At 37.2% G+C, this 26,060-nt stretch overlaps 1 protein-coding gene and 1 long non-coding RNA gene across 3 annotated transcripts in view; both read left to right on the top strand.

Annotated features, from left to right (window-relative positions):
- LOC146461562 (uncharacterized) overlaps positions 1-26,060 on the top strand; it is a 74,483-nt gene that overhangs the window by 3,659 nt on the left and 44,764 nt on the right. Inside the window, exons 4-10 of one of the 2 annotated variants that reach the window (XM_085086425.1) lie at positions 217-333; positions 893-1,009; positions 1,815-1,940; positions 2,745-3,150; positions 3,615-3,794; positions 4,280-4,599; positions 5,009-6,256. The exons of the other annotated variant lie outside the window; for it this stretch is intronic. Coding sequence (XP_084942551.1) covers positions 217-333; positions 893-1,009; positions 1,815-1,940; positions 2,745-3,150; positions 3,615-3,794; positions 4,280-4,599; positions 5,009-5,154 — 1,412 coding nt within the window. The 3' untranslated portion in view covers positions 5,155-6,256. Of the gene's footprint in view, positions 1-216; positions 334-892; positions 1,010-1,814; positions 1,941-2,744; positions 3,151-3,614; positions 3,795-4,279; positions 4,600-5,008; positions 6,257-26,060 lie in introns of those variants that run through there. 2 annotated transcript variants of the gene reach the window in all.
- LOC146461563 (uncharacterized) lies at positions 8,314-16,297 on the top strand. The gene is made up of 3 exons (XR_014857314.1): positions 8,314-8,342; positions 8,450-8,543; positions 15,161-16,297. It is a non-coding gene; the product is annotated as an uncharacterized LOC146461563 (long non-coding RNA).

Raw genomic sequence — 26,060 nt, forward strand, 5'->3', positions numbered from 1 at the left:
AAAAAAGTTCCCATAACAGTTAATCCAAAACAGCTTTCCGACGGTCACCTGAATACGACATATTCCAAGGAATTACCGAACACTCTTGACGATTATCTGAAGTCTTCCGGAAATTAACCAAACATTTCTTAAGTAAAGTAAGCGGCATCATTGTAAAAATGTGTAGCCTTTTACTAGTAACCTCAGGCTCTTTAATGTTCTTTGTTTCTCCAAAAGTCCATGTAAATGCATGCGCCAGTAGACCTTGCCTTAATGGAGGTACTTGTACCAACGCTGGAGACTCACTTATATGCAAATGTACTGAAGGATTCACTGGAAGCTTCTGTGAACAAGGTAACGGAATTTGTCATCTATGATGCACACCTTTTAAACTTAGAAACTACCTTGTACACTGTAATAAACAATACTACAGGAAAGAACTACTCCGTAGCTTTTATTTGAAAGGTCTGCACACTTTGCTATTTTATCTACAGACTTAAAAGCTAGAACTACCTTATACAACGTGATAAACAGCACCATCGCAGAATACTGCTTTCATTTGAATGGTCCCACCTTAGGATTTTAGATTTTATCCACAAACGTAAACATAAGAATTACCTTATACAACACAATCAGCTGCACCACCACAAAGCACTGCTCAGTGCTTTCAACTGAATGTTCTTCAATTTAGGATTTTAACCATAGAGCCACCTTGTACAGCATAATAACTTAACTACGGTCTCAAAAGTTGGAACGACAATGAACAGCATGATAAACAAAGCACTGCTTAAAATCATGGTTATCCACAGAATCAGAAGGACTGTGATACAAAAGAGGTTTCGAAGTGCTCTGTCTCTAGAGTACTCTGTACTCTGTCTCTAGAATTTAGTATTTTCCTGTTTTACTAACACAGCCGGGAATCCGTGTGACAGCAATCCTTGTGAAAATGGCGGAACATGCACCAAGGTTAGATCCAATCTCTACAAGTGCACCTGTGCTAACGGATTCACTGGACCACGATGCTTACAAGGTATTGGGGAATGACAAATTGGATATCTCAACTGGATTTCTTAACAGGCTTTTGTTTCACCCGCCGCGAAAAAAGCAATTAGTGACATAAACTGAATAAAAATGTTCTGAACTGGGAGTATTTTTCAGTCAATATCTCTTAAGTTTCCTCTATAATGTAATGATGACGTTTTCCAAAAAAAAAAGCTTTCCGTCTTTCTTGGCATTTTTTACTAGGCAATCAATGACCTCAGGGCTTTTAAATTTGTGTAATTAAATATTTAAGGTTTCAATTTTAACTTATCTATATCTTTCACTAATAAGGAGGTATCCCCGAAACGTATAACTGTTTAAGGCCAACACACAAATAAACACCCGCGGCGGGTGAAACAAAAGCCGTAGGAGAAGTCTGCTTTCACAGGCTACTCAAGAGTTAGATGAGTTTCTCTTTTTTTCCAGCAGAAATTTCATCTTCTTCAGAAACACGTAGGATATAGCAAAGACGTCTTCACGAACCGTTGTCAACTTGTAAAAGTTTATTTTTCAGGTTACGTGTGCCTCCTGAAGTCCGTAAATTTTTAGATTGTGGCGTTATGTTACGATTATTTCATTGAAGTAAAAAAAACCCTGAAGATAAATACAGTTCCTGTGCGAGCATGGAAGAAAAAATTAAAGAAAACGGCGGCCGTTGTCTTTGTTTTCAGCAAGCTGAAAAAAAGAGTAGAACAGGTAGAGACAAATAATTTCCTGAACAGGATCATTTGCTTCGTTTTGTTTGTTCTTTTTTATGGTTTATTTATTCAGTTATTTTTCTTGTTTTTGAACAGATATTGACGAGTGCCAACATGACAAAGGTGGCTGTCAGGACCTCTGCGTAAATACTGTTGGGGGTTTCTACTGCGCATGTTCAGATCCTGAGTTTAGTGTCGCTCCAGACAAACGCCACTGCATTGGTATGAAATCCTAATTAATATTGTAATGAAATTGGAACTGCTTTCTCAACCACCCAACTACATTCCTTCATTACATCAACCACATGAACTTTTCAGACATCTCAAGCTAAAGAATCAGACTAACAAGGCGTCATATTCAGTTTTAATGCTTTTTAATGCCAGGATTTATTTCTTAACGCTATCTAGATGGGGAGGGGGAGGGCATATTATGCCTGCGCCGACCTTGAACGTTTATACATTTACCAAATTTCGTGATCTAGAAAAATTTGGATGCAATGTTCTTATGAAAACAAAATTTTGACGGGCAGTTTTTTTCAAAAATAGGATTACTTCTTCCTTACTGAATCAACAAAACGTAACTCGTTTTAGATCATTTTAGTGTTTTTCTGGTGGTTTTGATTACGTTCTTCTTATTTTTGATGGTTTTAAGTTTTCACCAAATTCAGAAATCAAAGATGGCCTCGATTTGGAAATCATGAAGCAATTCAGTCACGTCATGTGACGTCACCCCGCCTCCTCAAACGAAACAACTTTGGACGTACATCTATGCTCCAAGTGTAATTGTTATACCTTTAATACCCTTGGAGTTATGGAGGGAGTAGAATCTGCCCCAACCCCACCCCCAGCCAGAGAAGAAGAAAAAAAGCTCGTCACACAAAGTGTTAACAAGCCACTGATAATTGTTATTAACAATAAAAAGCTTATTCTTAAGGCTATGTGATAATTGACACTTTCCTGGTTAAATTTCAACTGATAAAATCTATTAAATTAACAATAATTTCGTGTTTCATTTTCCTATAACAGCTGAGGGAGTGGAACTCGACTGCGGACAGAATGACATGACCATCACTCTGCCCAAGTCTCTCCTCCAGGGTCTTGACCGTCAGCACCTAAGGCTGATTGACGTTAACTGCAGGGCTTTTGAAAACGCAACCCACTTCTTCCTCAGAACCCAGCTCATTGGCTGCAAAACAGTACTCAAACAACGGGGAGATTACTTTATCTACAGCAACATGGTTTCTGAAATTCCACTCAAGGAAAACCAAATCGTGACTCGCGTTCGTGACGCTATGATCCCGTTCTACTGTTTCTACTCCAAATGGGGCGTGGTGTCATCGATTGGAATCAAACCATCAAGCAAGAAAATTATTCTGTCTTCTAGAGGATATGGCAAGTTCACGCTCACTTTGGATTTGTTCAAGGGAAACGAGTGAGTCAAAAAATTTTCTTTAAACTTGTATACGTTTAATCCAGGAATTGAATCCGTCGCAAACGATTGGTCAAGCACTGTGTTTCGTGCTGCACAGACCGGCAAATAAAGGTGGAGATCACAGTTTAAATTACAAATGACTACTGAAAACCGACAACATCCAATTTTCTCGCTTACTCTTGTCAGCACGTTATTGACTCGTTAAAACCAAATTATTTATCTAAAACTGCCGTCTAAACGAAAGACTGTTGGAAATACGCAATCTGGTTGGCTAGAAATAAGCGCGTTGTTTAAAAAAGACGATAAAAGGACCATCTATAATAGAGATCATATAGAAACCCTTTTTTAGACCCATTTTACAAAATAGAACAAAGCTTAAAAAAATTCCCAAAGCTTTTCCCTATCTGTAAAATTACTGTTTCCAATTTTCAAACAATCGGTTATTTCTATTTTTTTTTTATTAGCTTCCAAAATTCCTTCTCCCAAGAGGACTTCCCTGTTTCGTTTACCATCCGAGAGAGAATGTACTTTGAGGTGCGTGTCGACACTGAAGATTCTCGCTTGACAATTCTGGCTTTGGACTGCTTTGCCACCCCCTCCCAGGACAGGAATTCACAGCCCAGATACGATGTCATAAAAGACGGGTAAGTAAGACTGCTTTTATTTTTTTCCAGTATATCTTTTAAGTATTTCTTTTGAGAGAGAGCAAATAGCGTTGCCACGCTTTTTCAAGACTGGTGTAAGGTGATTCTAGTCCCAACACAATTCATCCAAATGTCTCTATCCTCAAAAAGGTAAATACGCATTAAAAGGTCTTAAAAGATGCAACGTACAGCACATGTAACGAGTATAAGGCAAACAAAATATCTGAGTCGCATATACAGGGTATAGAGTGACCTGCGTAACACCGGTCGGGTGCTCTAACCATTGAGGTACTGCGTGACTGGAGGGCTAGTATATGTATACTTCACTGAACACATTGCTAGAGATTACATAAAAATTGAATATTGCAAAACCCGCAAAAAATATTGGATTTCTTCCTAGACGCTTAGTTTTACTTTCCCGAGGATACATTATATCTTCTTAGTGATAGTAATAAAAAAACTGCAAATTGTATTTTTCTTGACAGATGCAAAGTTGACGATACATTGTCGTTCCACCCCCGTCCTGACCCACAGTCTCAGCGTTTCAGCCTGGAAGCCTTCCAGTATGTCAGCCAGCAGCCTTTCGTGTTTTTCCACTGCAGAGTTAAAATCTGCAACGAAACAGATCCAAACTCCAGATGCGCGCAAGGCTGCTTGAGTCGAAAACGGCGAAGCCTGAAGACTCTTCCTGATACAGCTGATGACGTGTATCCTCTGGCCCAGGGCCCTCTCACACTGAGCCGAGAGAAGAGAGATGCACAAGCAGATGAGGCTCGCGAATCGGATCAGAGCATGCGCGTGACAAGTAAGTATTCTGCAGTCGAGCGGTTATTTGGTAGGAGTGGAGTTGAAGTTACGCTATTTAAATTACATATTACAATAAAAGGTTAGACTACGATAATTTATAACGCTTTATATGTATTACCAGTCCGTTTTATTCCATGTTTTCCTTTGCCATACCATTTTGTTGTTGCAGTTTCTTAACCGAGATTGTGATTTTGTGAGCGCCTTTGTACATATATGGTACATTAAGTGACTAAATGTGATATGACATGGCGTTTTATTGTGTTTTACTTGTATTCTGTACAATTTGCATTAAACGGCCACTAAGCCATTCCCGAGGGTGATTGCCCAATACATGTTCCACGATAAAAGCGCAGTATGATGAACACCTTGAAAATTATTTAAGGTTCCATTTTTTTTTTAACTTCAAGGTATCCAGATGCCTTTAATTGCTGCATTGGCTGTGGTTATTGCGGTTTGTGTGGTGGGTATGTCTTACATGGTGTACCAGAAGAGACGCAGCGGACAAAAAACCGCACGCCAGTACAAACTGCTTCACATCGACGAAACAAAATAGTGTCTGAGTCACGTGACACTTAAACAACTTTTCATTTAAAAACAGAAACGAAAACCTAAAAGGCGAAAAGAACCAGTCTAGGACTTGGTTCTTTTCTTTTCTTAGTTTTTAATGTTTTGGTAAACCGATTCAGGTATTTTTCACAATAGGTATAGCTGCTAAAATTGACCGTAATGTCCGTAATTACACGTATAAGGAAACAAACTACGACACCGTATATTGTCGTCTAAGTTTAAGAACGGATTCTAGGTCAGCATGACATTCATTTTTAGTTTTCTACGTAGACATTTGAAGAGTTGAGGATGGCATTAAGAAGATAATACCAACAACGATGGTACATTAGGAAAAAAAAAAACAGCCTCGCACTTGGGAAAACGTCAGAAAAGGCGTATTTCTAGAGAAAACATAGATTGTTAGTATCTAAAATACCCACCAGTCGCCAATGAATATTACATGCAAACACATTTAGCTTAGTTTTGTATCAAACCTCCTGCAAATCTGTCCCCACAGTGGCTGTATGTTATAACTTCTGGTGTGATTTCAGAAATAACATTCTAATCATTTACCTTTAAAAATTTAAATTTTCACTATTTTGGTAAGTTGTCTTTTGTTTCTGTAGTTTCAATATGTACAAATCGTTCTGAAGGTGTGAATACACAGCCCATATCACGAAAGTGATATTCAGGGAAAAGTCCTTAAGATGTTCTTAACTTCCTTGTTATCATTGTAGTATTTCACTAAATCTTTGCGGACGTGACCAAGACACCTATCAAATAGCAATGTCAAGTTTCCTGTGACATGCTCTGTTACGTCTGACTCGTCCCCAGTCGTATCTCAGTCTCAGCGTGACCGAAGGGGAGAGCAAGGAGTGGTGGGAAGGATGAAACAGGAGAGAAGCTCTCCCCTTCGTTTTCCTCCTTCCCATCACCCCTCGCGCTCCCCTCCGGTCTGGAGAGAGAGACTGACAGACGACTGGGAACGATTCAGCTGTCGCATGGCTCACATTCACTCTAGTGATGAAGTTTTACATGTATTATTTTATCCGCATTTAAACCGTTGATTTTGAAACATTTTAGGTCAAATAAAAATATTCTTAACTGACTCTCAGCCTGTTTAATGTCAGTTCCTAGTTTTTACTTAAATTTTAGTTAATCTCAGCCTCAACGTTCTTTTAAAAAGATTCTTATATATAAAAAAGAGTATAAATAAATATATTCATGCTCCCTTGTACATTGCTATTAATAATTGCAAACAGTAATTGAGTTAGTCGCTACTTCGTATTCCTGCTTTTCTTGGAAAGATAGGAAATTGCTTTCACATTGCAGCGGGAGTTAAGTTTCTTTGTCAAAGGATGCACGCCATTTTAAAACGATTTCGTCACTTTAGGAGTGATTTCAAATTCGAATGAAACTAATCGATCAGACATCTACAACGATGAAATTAAAGCCGAGTACACAATGGTTTAACAAAACCCAAACGCAGAACTTTACCTTTGTTAGATGCCAGATTTCGTCAGATTTTTGTTTTGTTTGTTTGTTTTTGTTAGAAGTTTTCGAAACTTTATAAGAGCCTGGTACGTCCGATACTCGAGTGCTGCTCTCCAGTTTAGTGCCAGCACCTTACAAAAGAATTAAACACCTTGGAGAAAGTACAACGAAGAGCATCCAAATGTGCCCTTTGAAATATTGGGCGAGACATTACCTACGAAGAACGTCTGAAGTTCCTTAAATGGCCAACACTTGAACAAAGAAGATTATTTTCGTCGCTTATCGAGTGCAAAGAGAATTACAGGCCCATCTCCTTAGCGTTACTGATATCCAAAGTCTTGAAGGGGATGCACAATCTGCGAGCCAGCGAGGCATGCGAGGCATGCGAGGCATGCGAGGCAAACGTGCGAGGCACTCAGGTTAGCCTAAAAAACACTCCGGTTAGCCTAGAAAGCACTCCGGTTAGCCTAAATAGCACTCAGGTTAGCTTAAATAGCTCCCCGGTTAGCTTAACGGTTAGCAGTTTATGTTGGGGGTTGTTCATGCCTCGCATGCCTCGCTTGTTTTGTTCATGCCTCGCACGCCTCGCACGTCTGCCTCGCATGCCTCGCATGCCTCGCATGCCTCGCTGGCTCGCATATTGTATACACTCGTCTTGAAGCGATGTGTATTTAACACCTCAAAGATAGACTGTACGAGGCGGTAAGAAATTGCCAACATGGATTCATTAGAGGAAAATCATGCACCTCCAGCCACGTAGGCTCCCTACTAGACGACGGAAAACAGGTGTACATGATCTATATGGATATGTCCTAGGCCTTCGATAAGGTGAACCACGGCTGCCTGCTGACAAAGTTTCATGAGTTCGGATTTGGAGGCAGCCTCTTGCAGTTGTTTAGCTCTTACCTGATGGGAGGCTTCCAACGTGTAACAGTGCTGGGTGAAACCTCTGATGCCTTGCCTGTCAGCTCCGGAACACCGAAGGGCTCCATTTTAGGCCCGATGTTATTTCTCATCTATGTAAATAACTTGCCCGATTCGGTTCTGACGAGTCATGTTGCCATGTTTGCAGATGACACAAAAATATATAAACAAATAAAGTCTCAAGAAGGTGCTGCGTACCTACAAGCTGACTTGCTTGCTGGCTAGTTGACAGACATCACACTTACAGCTGGATGGGATTTTCATTTCTTAAAAGTCTTGCTCGCTGGCAGTGAAGAGCGGGTATTTTTTCCCAAGGAACGTTAAATAGCAACTAAGATTGACATAGGTACACTCAGCTAGTGTTTAATGCAACATACGAATAAGTTTCTTTTAAAGGGTCGTTGGGTACTTCTGCTTGTTTTAGTTGGAGCATGCGATTCTGAGCAACTTCTAGGAATAACTTGTTCCAAGTGTCAAACAATAGAGGGAAAAAAAAGTACTTGAAGGCTGTATTAGATACATTTTTAAACTTGCTGAACTTCCCATATAATGTCAATGTTTCACTCATAGACATTCAAACCCTAGCAGTGTGCATGCATGCATATGTGACTTGTAAGGGAGGCAGGAACCAAACTCAGTAGTGCGCAAAATCGTGGCCATTTTTGAGCGCCTCCAGAGCGCCTCTGGAGCGCCTCGCTTATATGAAGTACTCTTTTATAAAATTACCCATCAATCTTTGTAATCTGCTCGTCTTGCTTACTGCACACGTGAATGAAGGTAAGTGAACTAACGCAGTAATTTTCGCGTTTATATTCTATCTGTCGGCTGTCGTTTAGTAGTGTTGCATATACAGGTAAGCTTAAGTCACCTAATTTATCTTTCAGTTCACAAGTTGCTTCACAATAGTGATTTAATGAGCTAGCAGAACTGCACGAGAATCTAGCGCCTAGCGGAGCTGAAGACAACCAAAGTGAACCGGTAAGCGTGAATTAAAGTCTCATTTAAGCTTGCTAAGCAATCCTTTTCTCTCCTTTTTACTTTATGACTGGATGTTAATAGTTGCGAGGTATTAATTACGAAAAGAAGGTAGCAGTCACCATAGGTTGATTGTATCAGTAATGAGTATGTGACGTCATGGCTGCCATGTTGGTGGTATGGAACAATAAGAGTTTTCTCCTCTGGGAGTTAACTTCCATTTTTATGCAAACTACGTGAGCAAATTTTCTTTTGTTTTTACCACCAACATGATGGCAGTGCAATCCACCTTTATGTAATCTCCTGGTGTCAATATCAGAAGCCTCGGGTTCTTTGTCCAGGGGTTGGTTGCCAGGAGAGACTTGAGAAGATTAACCCTTTGACTCCTGTCGTGTTGCCATGGTTTTCGCATACATTACCTTTTTTCTAGAGCGGTTTTACGCAATAAACTGCGCACTAGATAAATAAATATTCTTGGCTTCCAAAATTAACTTCATATTGAACTGGAATGATTAAAAAAATGTTTTCCGACGTAAAATAATATAGTTACCGATTAATCATTTGCCGAAAAACACACTTGAACGCAAAAATTGCTAAAATTCACGGCATGTTGATGAAAACCTTTGGCATATCAAATTTCAACCCGCTTATGCAAATTGCCCTTGATTACGCATCTGTTTCTTCTCAAACGAATATATGAATTGACAAAGACTCAAAAATCAACAAAAAGCTTTTCCAACAAAACTTTTTATTGAAATAAACAATATATTTGCTATTAGAGGCAAAAAACTTTCAGTTTTTTTGCGTGCGTGCAAACACGCATGTAAAATTTGAAGACACTCCGTGTTTGTACAAAGCGATCACTCGCAGTAAATTCGGGCACGTTTGCGATGAAAATTACAGAAGTTACAGAATTCTGGTTCAAATCATCACTTAAACTATTTGTAAAAAGCAAATCCACATCGGAAAACATCATTTACTGTGTTGTCACCATTGTCCTGGTCTTAAAAACTCCGTTTGAAGCCCGCGGTTCGGTTTTAACTTTTGAGGCATATTTCGGTGGCGGCGTGGAAATATAAGAGATCACAACGCGAAACGGCTTTTCGCTGTTTTTTAACGCCTCCAAGTTCTCTTTTTTGACGGTAGATTATTGTTCACGGTTATTCCTTTCCATTGTGAGCTTAAAAAAGATGTACTTGCTTTAAAAGATGAAAAAAACATGTCTTGAAACTTCAGGACCGATTCACGCGCGCCACCATTTTGTAATTTTGCTCAGCTCTATGCGGGAGGTTCAGAAGGATCCTTTCCCCTACCCCCTAAAATGCCTTAAAATATGCGCAAAAGACAGATTCTGATTGGTTTATCATTCTACTAGCTATTGTGACCTTTTCAGGACGAAAAAAACTCCAGGAGGGGAGGGAGAACGTATCGAGTTTCACGCGTCGAGCATGCGCCAGGGACAGCCGGTTTTGGCCGGTGTAGGAGTCAATGGGTTAAAAAATATATATATATATTATATCTCGATTGGCTGCCCAGTGATGGCTTTTGCAAAAAAATCAGTACCTCAGAGTCTCCTGGCGACCAACTGCTGGCCAAAAAACCTGAGGACTCTTGGTATGAGACTGACATGGTACGCTGTATGAACGATTTACAGACTGCAGACTACAGCCTGCAGAAAGCAGACCACATGCTGTAGTGTGTAGATGGGTTTTATATAAAGCCAGTAGTGGCACTGAATTATCCTGAACTCTGTAGCTACAGTACCGTGCAAATGTAAGTTGACAGTCCCTCGAAACTCAAACTTCGCGACTCGATCCTCGATCCTCGAAACTCGAAAGCTTCGAGTATTGAGGCTCGAGTCGAGTGCATCGAGTATCGAGTCGAGTGCATCGAGTTTCGAGGCATGGAAACAAAGAACTTCTCGTGTGATTAGTTTTTCACACGTCTTATCCGAGGCCACAGTTTAGTTCCTTTTTACAGGAACCAACTCCGCGAGACAGCCAACTGTGTTTGCGTTTTTGTTGGAGCGATGTGCGCACATGTATGCTTGAGAAAGAGTTAGCTCTCCAAGCGTTTTCTCTGTTCCTTCCGATCACAACCGAAAGTATTGTGAGTTTTTAATCAAGGAAATGCTGTGTTTGAAGTTTTGATTCGAAAGATTAAAGGACAATTAAGCATAATTATGTGCAGCGTACTACTCAGCGAGGCTAAAAGCGATCGCGCGTGTTTCCATTTTCAGCTTGTGAAACAGCGGCCGAAAAAAGTCGCAATCTTTTAGTTTTGCTGCCTTCACTGTTAAAACTGGGTATAGTAAACAAGTAATCCAGTCATCTGAGGACTCAAAGCGCTAAAAAAAGTGCCTGGGTTTTGCTATATTTAATTGCAGTGAAAAGTTACAGAACATCTTTTAAAATAGGATTAAAAAAATGTGGAGTGATTGCACAAAAATCACCCTTGAAGAAAAAATATTTCGAAAGATAAAATTCGCAGACACGTTTTTGTTGTTTATATGTTAAACTAGCTACTTTTCATTTTATTTCAAAAGTCTTGGTATAGTGTGATAGCCAGCTCAATAAGCTTTAATTTGATATAGGGGTTTATGTATCTACAGTTTAAACCGGATGCGCTACATCGTTTGGACGTGAGACACCTCTAAAGGTATACCATAACCTTAAGCTAATTTGATTTTTCTGCAAGGAAAAAGTTTTGCTTTTTTAGCACGCGCCAGCGTGAGTGAATTGTGAAATGTTTATTGTCTTCTGTAGCGTCATGGCAAGTACTGAAAAAGCGATATCTCTGGTTCTGTTTGGCCCAATTCACTGATTCAAATGGTAAAATGTTCTCTCTTCATAGGCAAGATTTTTCTTCAAACTTTCTGTGATCTACCAAATTATCACATTTATTTGATTTTTCTGCAAGGCAAAAAATTTTTTTGTCAGCACTGTGTGCCCTACGTTCAAAATTTCTCATTTAAATGCCTATCAACTGAGTGCAATCAAATAATTCGTGACGGGAAATAGCGATATTTTTGTCAATTTGCCAACTGGTTATGCAAAGTCGCTTTAATATTTATTTTATCAAGCTTTGCCTTCAATCTTGTCGACTTTCAGTTGTCGGTGTGGAGGAAACCGAAGTATTACCCGATATGGTGGTAAACTTTTAAAGATTTTGCAGTTGAAACTCGCTTTGTTGTTGCAATTTGTTTGGGGGCATGTGCCACATTTTCCATAAGGACCACTTCTTGATCGGCTCTTTGTTGTTTAACTTTCTGTTTTTAAAATGGTCTTTAATGGACTGATAAATACTGCAGGTCCCCCTTGATACCTTCTACATTCTTCTTTGCTTTCTCTAATCGAGTTAGTCTCTCGTAGCACTTCATACAAACAAACAAATCTGCTGTAGGGTTCCGCACCCGTAAGAAGTGATATTTTCACCAACTGTCAACTCGATCAGGCGGGGAAGATCGATTACACTTTCCCGAAAATTTTGACTCTCCCAGCAGATAATGGTGTCAAAACATCGCACAAGAAGCGCTTGTATTCACATTCAATATTTGTTTTGGTGTTTCAGCCATGACCAGCCATTCCAGAGTGTGAAAAAATATTATATATATTCAAACTTAACTCCCGTATCTCTCAAGACTGTACCAGAGACTGTACGAAGCTTGCAGGAAATGGAAGCTGCCTTAATAACCATCAATTTGACTTGATGTCATTAGGCAATGCCTCGATAGTGATTGGCTAGGGTGCTCGGGGAGTAAAACAATGGGAAAGGAATGTGGTGCTTAGGTGAGCAGGCATTTGTGGGGAGGAGGTAATACAAGTCCCCTAAAAATGACTGCGTGGGAGGCTACTTGACCACCAGTTTTCACTGAAATTGCGATGCCCATTGAAATCAACAATGCCCTTTCCACAATAGAGAAAACAATAGGCCAGCTCATATGCACTAATGACACATATGCGTTTAATAAGTATATACGCCTATGCGCACATGTCAATACTAGTATGTGTATATACGAATATGCATGTCATACACGTTTTACACATATATTTTGGTTCGCTTATCTCTGAGCTGCACTAGTGTATAAAAATTATTACAGTTCAGCTCAAAGATAAGGGACAAAGAATACGCGTACCAAACGCATATACAAATGTATACAAATGTTGTCATATGCACACACATGTATGTTCAGCCTTTGTTATTCCTTGCCATACCTTATCTTTATGTGGCATTGTGTTGCACAACAAAAGAAATGGTAAAGTGAAAACGGCAACCCGCAAAACGTTTATTGTCTTCTGTAGTGTCATGGAAGTACTGAAAAATTAGATCTTTGGTTCTGTTAGGCCCAATTTAACTGATTCAAACAGTAAAATGCTCTCTCTTCATAGACAAGATTTTCCTTCAAAGTTTTTGTGATCAGCCAATCATATTTATTTGATATTCCTGCAAGGAAAAGTATTGTTTTTTTTAGTGCCAGCATGAGTGAGTTATGAAATGTTTGTTTTCTTCTGTAGCGTCACAGCAAGTACTTCAAAAAATTATATCTTTGGTTCTCTTTGGCCCAACTGCTGATTCAAACGGAAAAATGCTCTCTCTTCTTAGACAAGATTTTCCTTCAAAGTTTCTGTGATGAGCTGATCATATGAATTTGATTTTTCTGCATGGAAAAATTCCGTTTTTTTTAGCACTTGCCAGCGTGAGTGAATTGTGAAATGTTCATTGTCTTTTGTAATGTCATGGCAAGTACTAAAAAAGTGATATCTTAGGTTTTGTTGGACACAATTCGCTGATTCAAATGGTAAAATGCTCTCTTCATAAAAATGTTTTTCGTTCAAAGTTTCTGTGATGTGCTAATCACATTTATTTGATATTTCTGCAAGGAAAAGTTTTTTTTTGCATGATTCCATTGTGAAATGTTTATTGTCTTCTTTAGTGTCATGGCGAGTACTGAAAAAATGATATCTTCCGTTTGGCACAATTCATTGATTCAAACAGTAAAATGCTCTGAGATCCAAGATCTTTCTTCAAAGTTTCTATAATGAGCAGATCACATTTACTTGATTTTTCTTCAAGGAAAAGTTTTGTTTTAGCGCATGCCAGCATCAGACCATTTTTTTCTTCTGTGGAGTCACAGCAAGTACTGAAAAAATTATATTTTTGATTCTGTTTGGAACAATTCACTGATTCAAACGCTCTCTTTTTAAATACATGTTTGTTTTGTCCAAGTGTGATGCGCCAAACATTATGCGTCATTTCTTTCTAAGCGAACATTTGTAAAAATGTACAGCTGCAAGCGTAAACAGAGTTGCGAAAATGTTACTGGAAATAGTTGCAACATGAGCAGCTCAAGAAATCGACTATTGAGTGCTTTAGAAATGACAATGGAAATATCAAGTGGTTCCCTTTAAACATGAGGCTTATCATTAAGGCAACATTTTTTTTATTAAATGAGGAGATTTGGGCAATACATGTACTTGATACTCGTACACTTGTATTGCCCATTACAAACAAACACAGCGGGAAGAAACACAAATGATCGACAGACACCAGTGCAAACTTGACCACCAGTTTTCACTGGAATTGCAATGCCCATTGAAATCAACAATGACCTGTCCACAAAAGAAAAAACAATAGGCTACATACATACTGACACATAATTATGCGTATTTAAATATATATACATGTATGCGCGTATGTCAATACTAGTATGCATATATACGTCAATACGCGTATTATGCATGTTTTACTTGTACAGTGTATATATTGGTTCGCTATCTCTGAGCTGCACTGTTGTTGGGAATTAAAAATTTCACAAGACACCAACTTCAAAGTACTATTTCACTGAAATTTGATTCTCCAGTCATGAGGATGTGTTAGTTTAAGTAAGGTTACATAGTTATCACGTTTCATTAAATAAAACACAAAGAAAAACAGACAAAAAGCTTTCCTTAATGAAAATTTTATTCAGATAATCCTATGTTTACATGTTTAATTAAGCCTACATTGTATGTTAAGAAGCAAACATGTAAATTTTTGCTTTGAGGTGAGCAATATGCTAGTGATATGAAGGAACTGCAAGTCAATTTTGAAGCAAATGTATTGACCCATGCACAGCAATTTTTTTAAAAATTTCTGAAAAACTGTTAAGAATTCAAAGAATCAGTGAATTAGTATACAGTGGTAGAATAGTATTTCCATACAAAGTTGTGCTCAAACCTGTAATTTTTTAAGGCCATTAAACTAGGTTCATGAGACAAACATCCATCACCATCACATTTATTCCATTGTGCATATGCTACACATAACAGTTCAATCCAAGTAGTATGCAGGATGTTTGGCCCATGAACCTTGTTTAATGGCCTTTGCTCCCACGAGTCTCCTGTAGCTCAGTGGTAGAGTATCCGAACTAGTAATATTATTGGAAGGTCTTAGGTGTGACTCCTGATAGGAGCACTCAGATTTTGTTTTTCCAATTATGCTTGTGTCACTTACTGAATAATTACATCATTCTAACTTAGGGTAGTAAACATTAATCTTTGCCAATCATCATAAACAAACTAGTACCCTTAGATCTGTGGTATTATTAACTTGGTAACAATTTTTGTTCATTATTAATACAGGCAAGATCAGCATGCTTACAAACTACAAGAACAATGATGGGCTGCTGAGAGTACCTCATGCCAGTGGAATGAAGATGATCAGGGGTAGATGTGTGTCATGCTGAAGTAATGTAATGTTGTTCTTAAATTTTAAATAGAAGAAAGACCCTTGCAGGTATTTACTCCACTTAAGCAGTTGCGAAAAGAAAACCTGGAAAAATTCAGGCTGAAACAGGATTGAAACCCATGACCTCTTCAATGATGGTGCAGTGCTTTACCAACTGAGCTATCAAGCCAACTGGGAGCTGATCATATTGTGAGTTCATAATATACCCATGGAGGAATGAATAACTGAATATTTGAACTGCAGGTGAAAAAATAGAATAATAGAAGGAAGACCCTTGCAGTCAATGTTTATGCAACTTAAGCCTCATGCTTTCTTTTCGCAGCTGCTTAAGTAAGTTGTGTAAATAACTGCAACAGTCTTTCTTCGATTTAATGTTTCACCCACATGTTTCATATATTCATATTTACTATAATTAAATTTTAATTAGTGTGCAGTGACCCATTTGTACATATCCATGAAGTGTTTATTTCTCCACACCATTACATGATGCAAAACACCTTGGAAAATTCTCTTTGTGTACTAATATCATAGTCAAAATGGATGAAGTGTTCATTCTCTAAACATAAATGACCATTTTGTAAGAGTGGGTTTACAATAATTATTTTGTTATTGAGGGGGCATTGGGATTTTCGGTTTTTTGGCTCTGGCCATTGTTTAAGGTTTTTCAGTTTTGGTGTCTGTTTCAATTGTCCTTTCTTTAACACTTGGTTTTCAGATTTTGGCCAAAATACAAGCGGTTATTCAGACTTGGTATCCGATGTGTTTTTCCATTTTTCATTATGTATTTGGTTTCCGGTTTCTCTTTGGCAATAAAGTATGTGCGCTGATGACCAGAAAAGTAGCAAACTAAACCAGTTAGTTTCCTCTGTGCAATCTAATTCCAAAAAAACTTTTCCCTATATTCACTGGCCATTCTGGATTTAATTTACGTTAAAAGGCAAGTTTTTAGCAAGGTGGTCACTGTTTCAGCAAAATCTTGTCAAATTAAAGTTACTGTATACCTTTACAGGTGTCTCGCATCCAAGCAATGTAAACCACTATATCAAATTAAAGCTTAATATAGCTGGCTATCAAACTATACCAAGAATTTTGAAATAAAATGAATTGTTGAATTTTTAGCGCTGTTTTCTTGAATCAACTTTTCCACTTTAAGGGGACACTTTAAAGAGCTAAAACTCAAAGGGAATTTGTTCGTTTGCCTTCAAATTTGGACAATAGCTAGTTCCAAATATATAAGCAACAAAACCGTGTCTGGGAATTTTTTCTTTTGAAATATTTTTTCTCTGAGAGTGATTTTTGCATGATCGCTCCTCATTTTTTTTTAATCCTATTTCAAAAATGTTCTGTAGCTTTTCACTGCAATTGAATATGGCAAAATGCAGAGTGACATGTTTTTTAGCGCTTTGAGTCCATAAACTGAGGAGCAAATTAAATTAGCGAAAAACAAAATTCGCTTTGACTTGTAGCTTTCAAAAAGTGATTCGGACACTAGCATTTGGAGGTCATGAAAAATTCGACAATTCATTTTATCCCAGAATGCTTGGTATAGTTTGATAGCCAGCGCTATAAGCTTTAATTTGATATAGGGGCTTAGATACATGTATCTACAGTTTAAACCGGATGTGCCACATCACTTGGACGCAAGACACCTCTTAAGGTATACAGTAACCTTAACCGAAACGAAATCTTAAGTAGCCAAAGTATACAGAGAAATGCAAAGAACTGGCAAGTTCTCTTGGGGAGAAAACCTGCCCTTACATGTCTATATTGTGTGGTTCCAGAAAATATCCATACCCCCACCACTTAGGGAATTCAACATTGGACCCCCGTCCCCTTGGTATTTTTCAATTGCTAGGTATTTTAGGGAAAATTGCTAGGGAAAAATTTTCTTTCGAAAGAATGCCCCAAAAATCAGTTTTCTGTGAACATTTCAGAGATTTCAAGAACTGCCCACACAAGGAGAAAATCTGCGTTATCAAAGAGGTTGTGCACCCTTTCAATTTCACAGGGAGATCTAGAGTTTGCCAAGAAGTGATGTGAATACTCGTAATACTCTTAATATTGAAATACTTGTTGTGTATTATATTTACCCGTGGTCAATGACCTCAAACTTTACCATTAGCTTCACTGAAGATTTTAAATTGAAATTACAGGAAAGCTCAGGAACAAGTCCGGCAACGCAAAATTGTGTTTTAATTTACATGTTTATGTTCTTATGCAATTTTTTAGGAGATCAAAAGGATGGTTGCTTTAGCTCTACTTAATTGATTTTTCTCATGGTCGTCATTCCAGTTTAGTTATTTTTTAGTCAATAACAGAGAGACAAATTTATTGACCTTTGATCGTTACTTCAAAGAGCAAACAAAAATGAAGCCACCAAACGAAATTAGCATGTTCATGTTCTTGTGCAATTTTTGTATGAAATCAATAAAACATTAAAAAGAATATCAAATTAGCTCTATTTTATGGAGGTTTGGAATTGGAATTAAGTCAATAGTTTTAGACTTTGACTTTAGTTTTAACACAGGTCAGTGCTGACAAACCATTTTTAACTGACCTTTGCTTGTAGCTCTACACAGCGTGCAAATGTAACAAACAGATAATTCAATGTTTTATGTAAATTTGGGGCTTTCACTTACATGTAGCTATCCAAGATTTTTCTTTTGTTTTAACAATGAAGGAAAATCAATTGTTGCCATTGAACAATATTTTTCAACACAAGAAAGTTTTACAAACAAAAACTAGCTGGAACTAGCTAATCACAACAACGAACGGTGCAATTTTTGCCTTCGAGGAAGAACAAACACTGCATCGCGCGTAATAATACTTGTTAAGAAACCGCTAGTCTTGAACGCGCTTAGGAATAAGAAAAAAGGTAAAAAAAAAATTATAGGAGGCCGTAAGTGGAAAAAAAAAAAAAAAAAAGAAACATTACGCACACGTCGATCCGGGCACCTCCCGCACACAATATTTTACCCTCTTTACCGAGTGTGCCACGGCGGAACACACCGATGAAGTTGTTGCAATAAAAGTTTATAATACCATTGTTATTCATATCGAACTTCATATTTCCCGCTCTGTTGATTTTACGACACAAAGACATTAATCGGTTTCATTTGTTTTCGCTATGAATAAAAGAATGCAAAGAACGCCGACGCGTTTTTTGCTTAAGGTTTTTCTTCAAAATGAAGCAGAAATTTGCGAAAAAAAATACAGGGCAACGTTTTTCTATTACATCAAAAGCCACATGCAAAATTTCAGCTCATTTGGATGACATTTAAAAAAATGGCCAAAATCGTCACTTACGCCCTTTTTCCACGGAGCCCTTCAATTTAAGAATAATTATTGAGTCGCAAAACACAATGCTTCACACTTACCGGGAGACCATAAATTCCCTTCAATAAATAGATTTTGTGTATCAATTTGGACTACTTTGCTTTTAGAGGCTTTTTGAAGAAGAGAAGCATAATAATATAACAATATAATTTAACAAGGGTTTCTTTGAAATAGTTAAACAAAGTAACGTCTTCAATAAAGATCTACAAAGTTGGTAAGTTGCATTTTTGAACAGTTATATGTCTGACATGAATGTGAAGTTGACCCTCTGGAAACTAATCCAACCATTCATCCCTCCTCTGGAATTTCCTGAGCCATTGACCCCCTCTCCCCCGCCACAACCACCACTCCTCTGGAATTTCAAATTCCTTCCGTGGTGGGGGTATGGATTTTTTCTGTAACCACACATTATAGAAAGAAATTAAAGGTGTTGTGACTCCAACCTGTGTGGTGGTCTATGAAGTTCAATATTTAATCTGCATAGCACATAGTCATTAGATAATTAGAGTAGTTTGTTTAAGCACCATAGTTGCTCAGATGAAAAACGATGTTTTAGCATTACTTCTTTCGTTGGGGAAATAAACTAGCATCAGCTGCAGAAGACAGTAATGCTGAAACATCACTTTTTATCTGACTAACTGTCAGGCATAAACAAACAAACTCCTTTAATTATCTTGTCTGTAAAGTACAATTGGGTCACTGTACAGTAAGATTAGTCTTCCAAATATTCCATCCTATCTGCTGTATTTGTTTGATGCAAACATTGCTATTGGCTGCTTAGTTTATCAATAATTGAAAGGTACAGTTGAAAACAATATTATTTTATACATGCATTGAAATAATACGGATGCCAAAAATATTGTAGTAGCTCAATGCACTGTTAGCATGACATTTTAAAAGTAAGACTAAGTTCAAGAAACGAGTTCAGAAATAATTGGCTATAGCAAATTTATATACCAAAAACATAAAATTTTTCAGAGACCTAATTTATACTTGAGGAAATTTAATAATTGAAAAATTGTAATTGGAAGCCGGCTGCTTGCCATACATTCTTTGTAAAATTGCAAACTTCAAAGTTCTATATTTCAAGTCTTGAGCAGATCTCTATGAAATCTCACATTTTTCCTAAATTTAAGGGGGAAATTGCCCATTTTGCCAAATTTGAGATTTTTACATAGTCGGATAGGTCTTTTTTGAAGCTTTGTTTTGCAAAAATCTCCAGCAAAATATTTTATTTTTGCACAAAGGTATGAAGAGCTAAAGATTTTCACGTTAATTTTAATTAATGTACTGCTGACAAGCGCTGTCATCACCATGTCACTAAAGCGGTCTACTCCAAAGGAACACTGTTGCGAAAATTTATCTGTTTCATCTTACCTGTCATGGTACCATTGTTAAGGAAACTTGATCTCTCCCTGAGGGAAATGGGCTTCCACCCTAATGGTGAAATTTGTTTTTTGCATTATTTTGTTGCAAGCTATGTGTATATTTTGTGCTCCAAGTCAGCAACTGCGCGGTCAAATTGGCTGAAATTTGGCCAAAATGATGTGAGATAGATAAAATTCAAAACCGTGACTTTGAATTAGAATATTGTACCTTGAGGGCAATTGTGTGTAACCGAACACCATGTTGTCTTTTTGCTTTTTTATTTGGTAGGCATGGAACTCGATTTATAAAGACAGAGTATTCTAGGAAAATTTGCTGATTTCTAAAAGACATTCAAATGTGAGCACCTTTCAGGGAATTAGCCATATTCTAGAATTATTAAGCTTTTTCAAAAAATGTGGGATTTACTGGGGGGTTTGTAAAAACAGCTACTGCTAGAGTGGCACACATGTACCATGGTCCGCTGGGATGGCTGATACAATAATAATCATGGAAATTTATTTAATTTAATCTAAGATTTAAAAATGTCACACCAACCGCAAATTGTGCTATTGAAAGCGGAAAACTTTCAATGTTAGATCTAGGAAAGTTGGAGTTAAGTTTCTTTCTTGGTCATCATGAATTATACCTATATTCACTGAGCAGCTAAATTTAAATGTTTGCAACTTGTAAATACAGCAGTCTAGTGGACTGAGAAAAATTGTTTCAGTCACACAATAGAACAACACCCTTAATTTCCTAGACTATTCTCATGATAATTTCAAACGATTATTGTTACTTGCTGGGTTTTTGCATACACGTTTTGTATTATTTTGTGTTAACAAAACAACAGCTGTTAATTTGACATGCTAGAAAGAAATTCTAGAACCACTGGACTCAATTGTTGGAGAAAGGGTTAAGCCTAACCAAGAATTACATCCATTTAATTTTGAAATTTAATTAACAGCCTAGTGATATCAAGACCAGTTAACTTTCTGTATGCAAAAGCTCAGCAATTTTTTATTTTCTTTTTTAAGTTGTTACTGTACTTTTCTATTCAGTTTTGCAACTGAAGGGCTGAGTGCTTAGAGGGCCTCACTCCTAGTTTTCAAGTTTCTTTCTGTGAGTGGAAAATGCTATCAACAAATCATTATAATTATTTTAGTTTTGATGCCTAAAAGATGAATGTGTGACATGGTCTAATTTGGCCAAAACAATCAAGGAATCGAAGTTCTTTGCTGAGAGCATCAAAACTAAATATGACCTAATTTGCAAGAAGGTGGTTTAAGGTGACAAAAAGGAAAATGAAAACAAGTTTAAACACCACTTAAACGTGTTTGAATAACGTTTAAACTCTGTTTTAATAATGTTTTTAAACGAATTCAGACACATAGAAAATACGTTTAATGTTGGAACACAACCTTCATGCAGTTGCATGTTCAAATTAAACGTAGAACTCAATCCATGGTGGTGGTATCGATATTTTCTGGAACCACACAATAAATATTATCGATGCGGTTTTGGGAATTCAGATGCTAAGAAGTGCGTACATTTTAAAAGGGTATTAATCAAGTTGTTCTTCTTTGTTTTCGACTCATGATCACCTGAAAACTGATAAATGGGATCTGCAATGTTTCCTTTGTTATCAATGCAAACAGCGTGTAGAAAGAACTCTAAATAATCTGAGGTAAAGGGTGGAGAAAAACTGACTACATTTGTAAACAATACTGATGACCACTGGAGTACCGAAATGCAATTGTGAATGGAACAGAAAATTTCAGGAGTTTCCAAATGTTTGGGGAAAAGAGCAACCCCCAGAAGTTGACCAAAATTATTTTCGAAATAAACTTTTCAAGAATTGCCGTGTCGTTATTAATTTTTGATTCTGTACGTAAGTTTCTGGAAATTTTGTTCGAATGGATCGCGTTCAAGAACTTTGCGACTTGTACATTGCTGGCCACTTGCCATTGCCATGCGCTGCTGCCACTCAAAATTGTTTACATTGAGAAAAGAGGAAAGAAACATTGTTATGTGGTGGAGAAATGTTAAATTGTGGACTAATCACCAACATACTGGAGTATAACCTAGTGTACATAATTCGACCTTAATCAGTTCCAGTACATTAACGAAAGTAAAGTTCACCATATCTGCTTTTCTAGTGTTCAGTGTTTTCCACCTAGCTGTCTCTCAGTAGTTGCATGCACAGTGGGAAAAAAGGTCATATTCTTACGAGATCAACTTTTGAATGATTGGAACATACACATAAAAGGTCAGTTTTGACATGTTGGTATGGGTCATATTTCAAACAAATTTGCATAATTGGATCCCCAGAGAAACCCACATCTGAACGAAAGTGGGCTACTAAACAAGACTACTAAAATCTGGCAAAAAAGATCAAATAGTACAGTTCTATTACTACCATTAAAACAATAACAAATTAACACTGATTTGCCAATCTCAAGCGGACATTTTGATCTTGGCTTGTAATAAAATGGAATCTCTCAGTTGCCAAAAGAGTAATATGTGACTGGGTTTGTGACTGAAGTTCTGTGCTATTTGTTCAAGATATGCAAATTGCTATTGCATTTTAATAATTGCTATTGCAATTGTTAGAATGAAAACTAACCACCTTGACGTCTGGGCTTGAAGGTGAACTGGAAGAATCAACTGTAGCTAGCAAGTTGTGAATGAGAATGCGTATTCTATATACATGTATAAGATACAGCCAAATTTGCATTGTGCGAAAGAAGTTCTCTGTCTGATTTTGTTCCGAACAATCCATAACAACACCCCAGAATTAATTTATTTGCATAATAATCAACTGGAATTCAAATTTGCAATAAGATCAAGAGGCTGGTTTGCTTGTTTCACTCAGATTCACACATCCTCATTGACCAAGGAACAAACATTATTGAAATTAAAAATATGGGTGAGATATGATGCAAGCCTTCTAAGTTTTCCTCCTTAGCTGTCCTCCTAAACTTGCTTATTAATCTTTCGTTTTCCAGCTGCATTTGATGGCTTTACAACAATTTATTGTTGAATGTTACTTGGACTGTAGCTTTAAAATATTAGGCCCCTCATGATTACTTCATTTACTGCTTGAAAGTTGTTGTAGAATGAGGAAGGGATCTAACCAGGTAATACCTGGTAGATTATAGTCCAGTAGTATTGTAATATTGCAATTCTGTAGATCACAGCTATAGCTACCCACTCTTCAACTGAAGTTAATTATGCATCATTTTAGTTTTGTCAAAGCTTTATTGAACTGTAGAAAAAACGAGGTTAATAGTTCTTTTTTTCTTGACTCATCACATGTATGCAGCTTTTGATTGATACTTGCGAACACCATACATGCCACCAACATAACATCAACCTGTATTGGTCTGGTGTTGTCCATCCTATTCAATAATTTGTTGCTCAACTGCTTCTGCGTATAGTGATTAAGTTCTGTTTACCAAGCCCAAACAGAAAACATACCCAGAATATTAAATAACCATATGTCTACCTCCAGTACAGTTGCTGAGTAAATGCCGGAGTGAATTCGTTTCTTCTTCGGCTTTACATATAAATCACAGTCTTGAATGAGCTGTTCGCGTGTCTTCGAAGCATATTCTTCGCAGTCATAGGACTCAAAATCCACCGACAAGGAAATTATCATCCAAGATATTCGGTAAAATTGTCCTTAGGATCGCTTTTCACCAAACTGAATGGCGAATGTTACAAATGATCTTGTCTATTCGCTTACTTTAGGACTTAAGATTACTGAGGAAGGCACGATGTTCTATGCGCATATGACGTCACACAAAGATCTCATACAAGCAACAGCTTTTTAGAATCACCATGGACGTCACTTTGCCATCGGAGTAATGGCGGATGGGTTTTCGACGATTTTCAGCCACTTATCCCCAGGATCAGCTAATTAATAGCTATTTTTGCAATTAGGAAATCATTGAATGAATTGGAACACGAAAAGGGGGAAAATAGAAGGAAAATTTTCGTTGTAGTTGCACTTTAAACACAGCCCATTTTGAACTGGGCGTTTAATCATGTTAAAAACATGTTTAAACACCAGTTCAAAATGTGCTGTGTTTAAAGTGCAACTACGACGGAAATTTTTCTTCTGTTTTCCCCCTTTTCGTGTTCCAATCCATTCAATGATTTCCTAATTGCAAAAATCATGTTAAAAACATGTTTAAACACCATAAGAAAACGTTTCCACATGTTTAAACGCTTTTGTTTAAGCATGTTAAAACATAGTCTTCTTGAGTCACCTTTTAACCACTGTTTTGCAAGTCGGGTCACAAATGGTTCATAGCATTTTTACTCCATAAAGGTGTGTAGCCTAAATCTTCACTGTCTCCTCTTGTTACATATGTCAGTGGGACACATCTGCGTCAATCACTGTCCAGTGACATCACGACCTGAAAATGATCTAGTAATTTTGATTTTTGCCATTGATTGCCAATATTTGCATTGCTGTCATTTGTGTTTGGATGTAGGGATATTTCATCAAAATTTAGAGACTTTGCAATGGTTAGATTTGCCTTTATTGGCTCTTTGTGTTCATTTTAAAAAAGAAAAATTTGCTTCTGTTGGCACAGTTTTAGTAGAATTGCTTCTATAAGGTAAAAAACAACAACAACAAAAACAGGATCATGTTTTTGCAGCAAGCAAATGGAATCACAAGTAAACTTAGCATGTATTCAGCACAACAGAGACCGTTATTCTATCCAAAGACCAGAATTTCAAGTATTTTGTTGCATGTGTATTTTAATAAATTGTCAGGTAATGAAGTTGCTGATAAAATATATTTAGTATTTTTTACATTAAATCATTCCAACAACAACAACAATACTTTTATTCCACCCCATTATAATTACAATAGAAAATATAAATATATACATAGAATAGATGATAGGGGTGCTGGCTGCCCGAAATAACCTAGAAGTTAAAAATGCCAGGCATTCCAGTTCTCATTAGGGTTTTTGCAGCAAGAAAAGTGAATGATTATCAAACAACCACTCCATTTCAGCAACATTTGGAGTATTTTGCATGAAGTAGATGCTTTTTTGTCATTAAAATGCGTCACAAGGTCACTGGACAGTTGTAGGGGCCTTAAGGTGTACGATCATGGCGACTTCACAAAAAATAAGATTTATTAGCAAAACAAAAGCTCTGCATGTGCGTTATGAATTTTGGTAAATTTCTTTGTCGTCTTCAGCAAAACAAGAAAATGAAATATGAAATTTGAAACTTTAAGGAAATTGGTGGCTATACAATGCATCCATCTCTGATCATGTCACTGAATTGTATCATTGGCTGTATAACGCAGATGTGTTGGTCTAAGCATCAAGAAGAGACAGCTGAATTCAGGCCAAAAAAGTGTGAAACTTGTAAAACTAGTTTAATATTCCATACAGGCTCTTTTTGCACTCAGCCCTTCAATATTGTTTACTGTTTATCATGTCATGTTTTTGCTGTCGTAGGAGTTTTTGACACATTTTAACTTCCTGGTGGCTTTCATTGTGATTTTGCAATTGAAGGGCTCAGGATGTAATTGACCTATAGTACTTTTAAGATCGCTTTTTATTATTTTGGCATTAGTGAATATAACAGAATTTTTTTATTTGCTTGATCAAATCTTTGTTCTTGTGTGGAAATTGAAAACAAATAATTTGTTATAAACTTTTCCCCACATTTGAGGAGTATAATAGTGTCAAATTTCACTTCCGGTTGGATACATGACAGCCAGTCTCCCATCTGGCCCGGTATTGCACCCAAACCGGAAGTGAAATTTGATGCTTTTATACATATCAAATGCGGGATGAAAAATTGATAACAAATATTTTCCAATTTCATTCAAGAACAACATTGACATTTGATCAAGCAAATAAAAAATTTATGTCACGTACAGAAGAAACATTGCCCCAAGATCTTTATTTTTTTGCAGTTCATTTCAAGTAAAAGCACATGACTGGGCAAGATTCCTTTTTTTTCCCCAAAAAGTGCATATCAACAGAAAAAAAAGCAATCTAAGAATAGGTCAGAATAGGTCACTATAGGTCAGTGATTGAAATGTCCAATTAATTG

Source organism: Pavona decussata, unplaced genomic scaffold, assembly GCF_977016875.1.
Source record: "Pavona decussata unplaced genomic scaffold, jaPavDecu1.1 SCAFFOLD_195, whole genome shotgun sequence".
Lineage (NCBI taxonomy): Eukaryota > Metazoa > Cnidaria > Anthozoa > Scleractinia > Agariciidae > Pavona > Pavona decussata.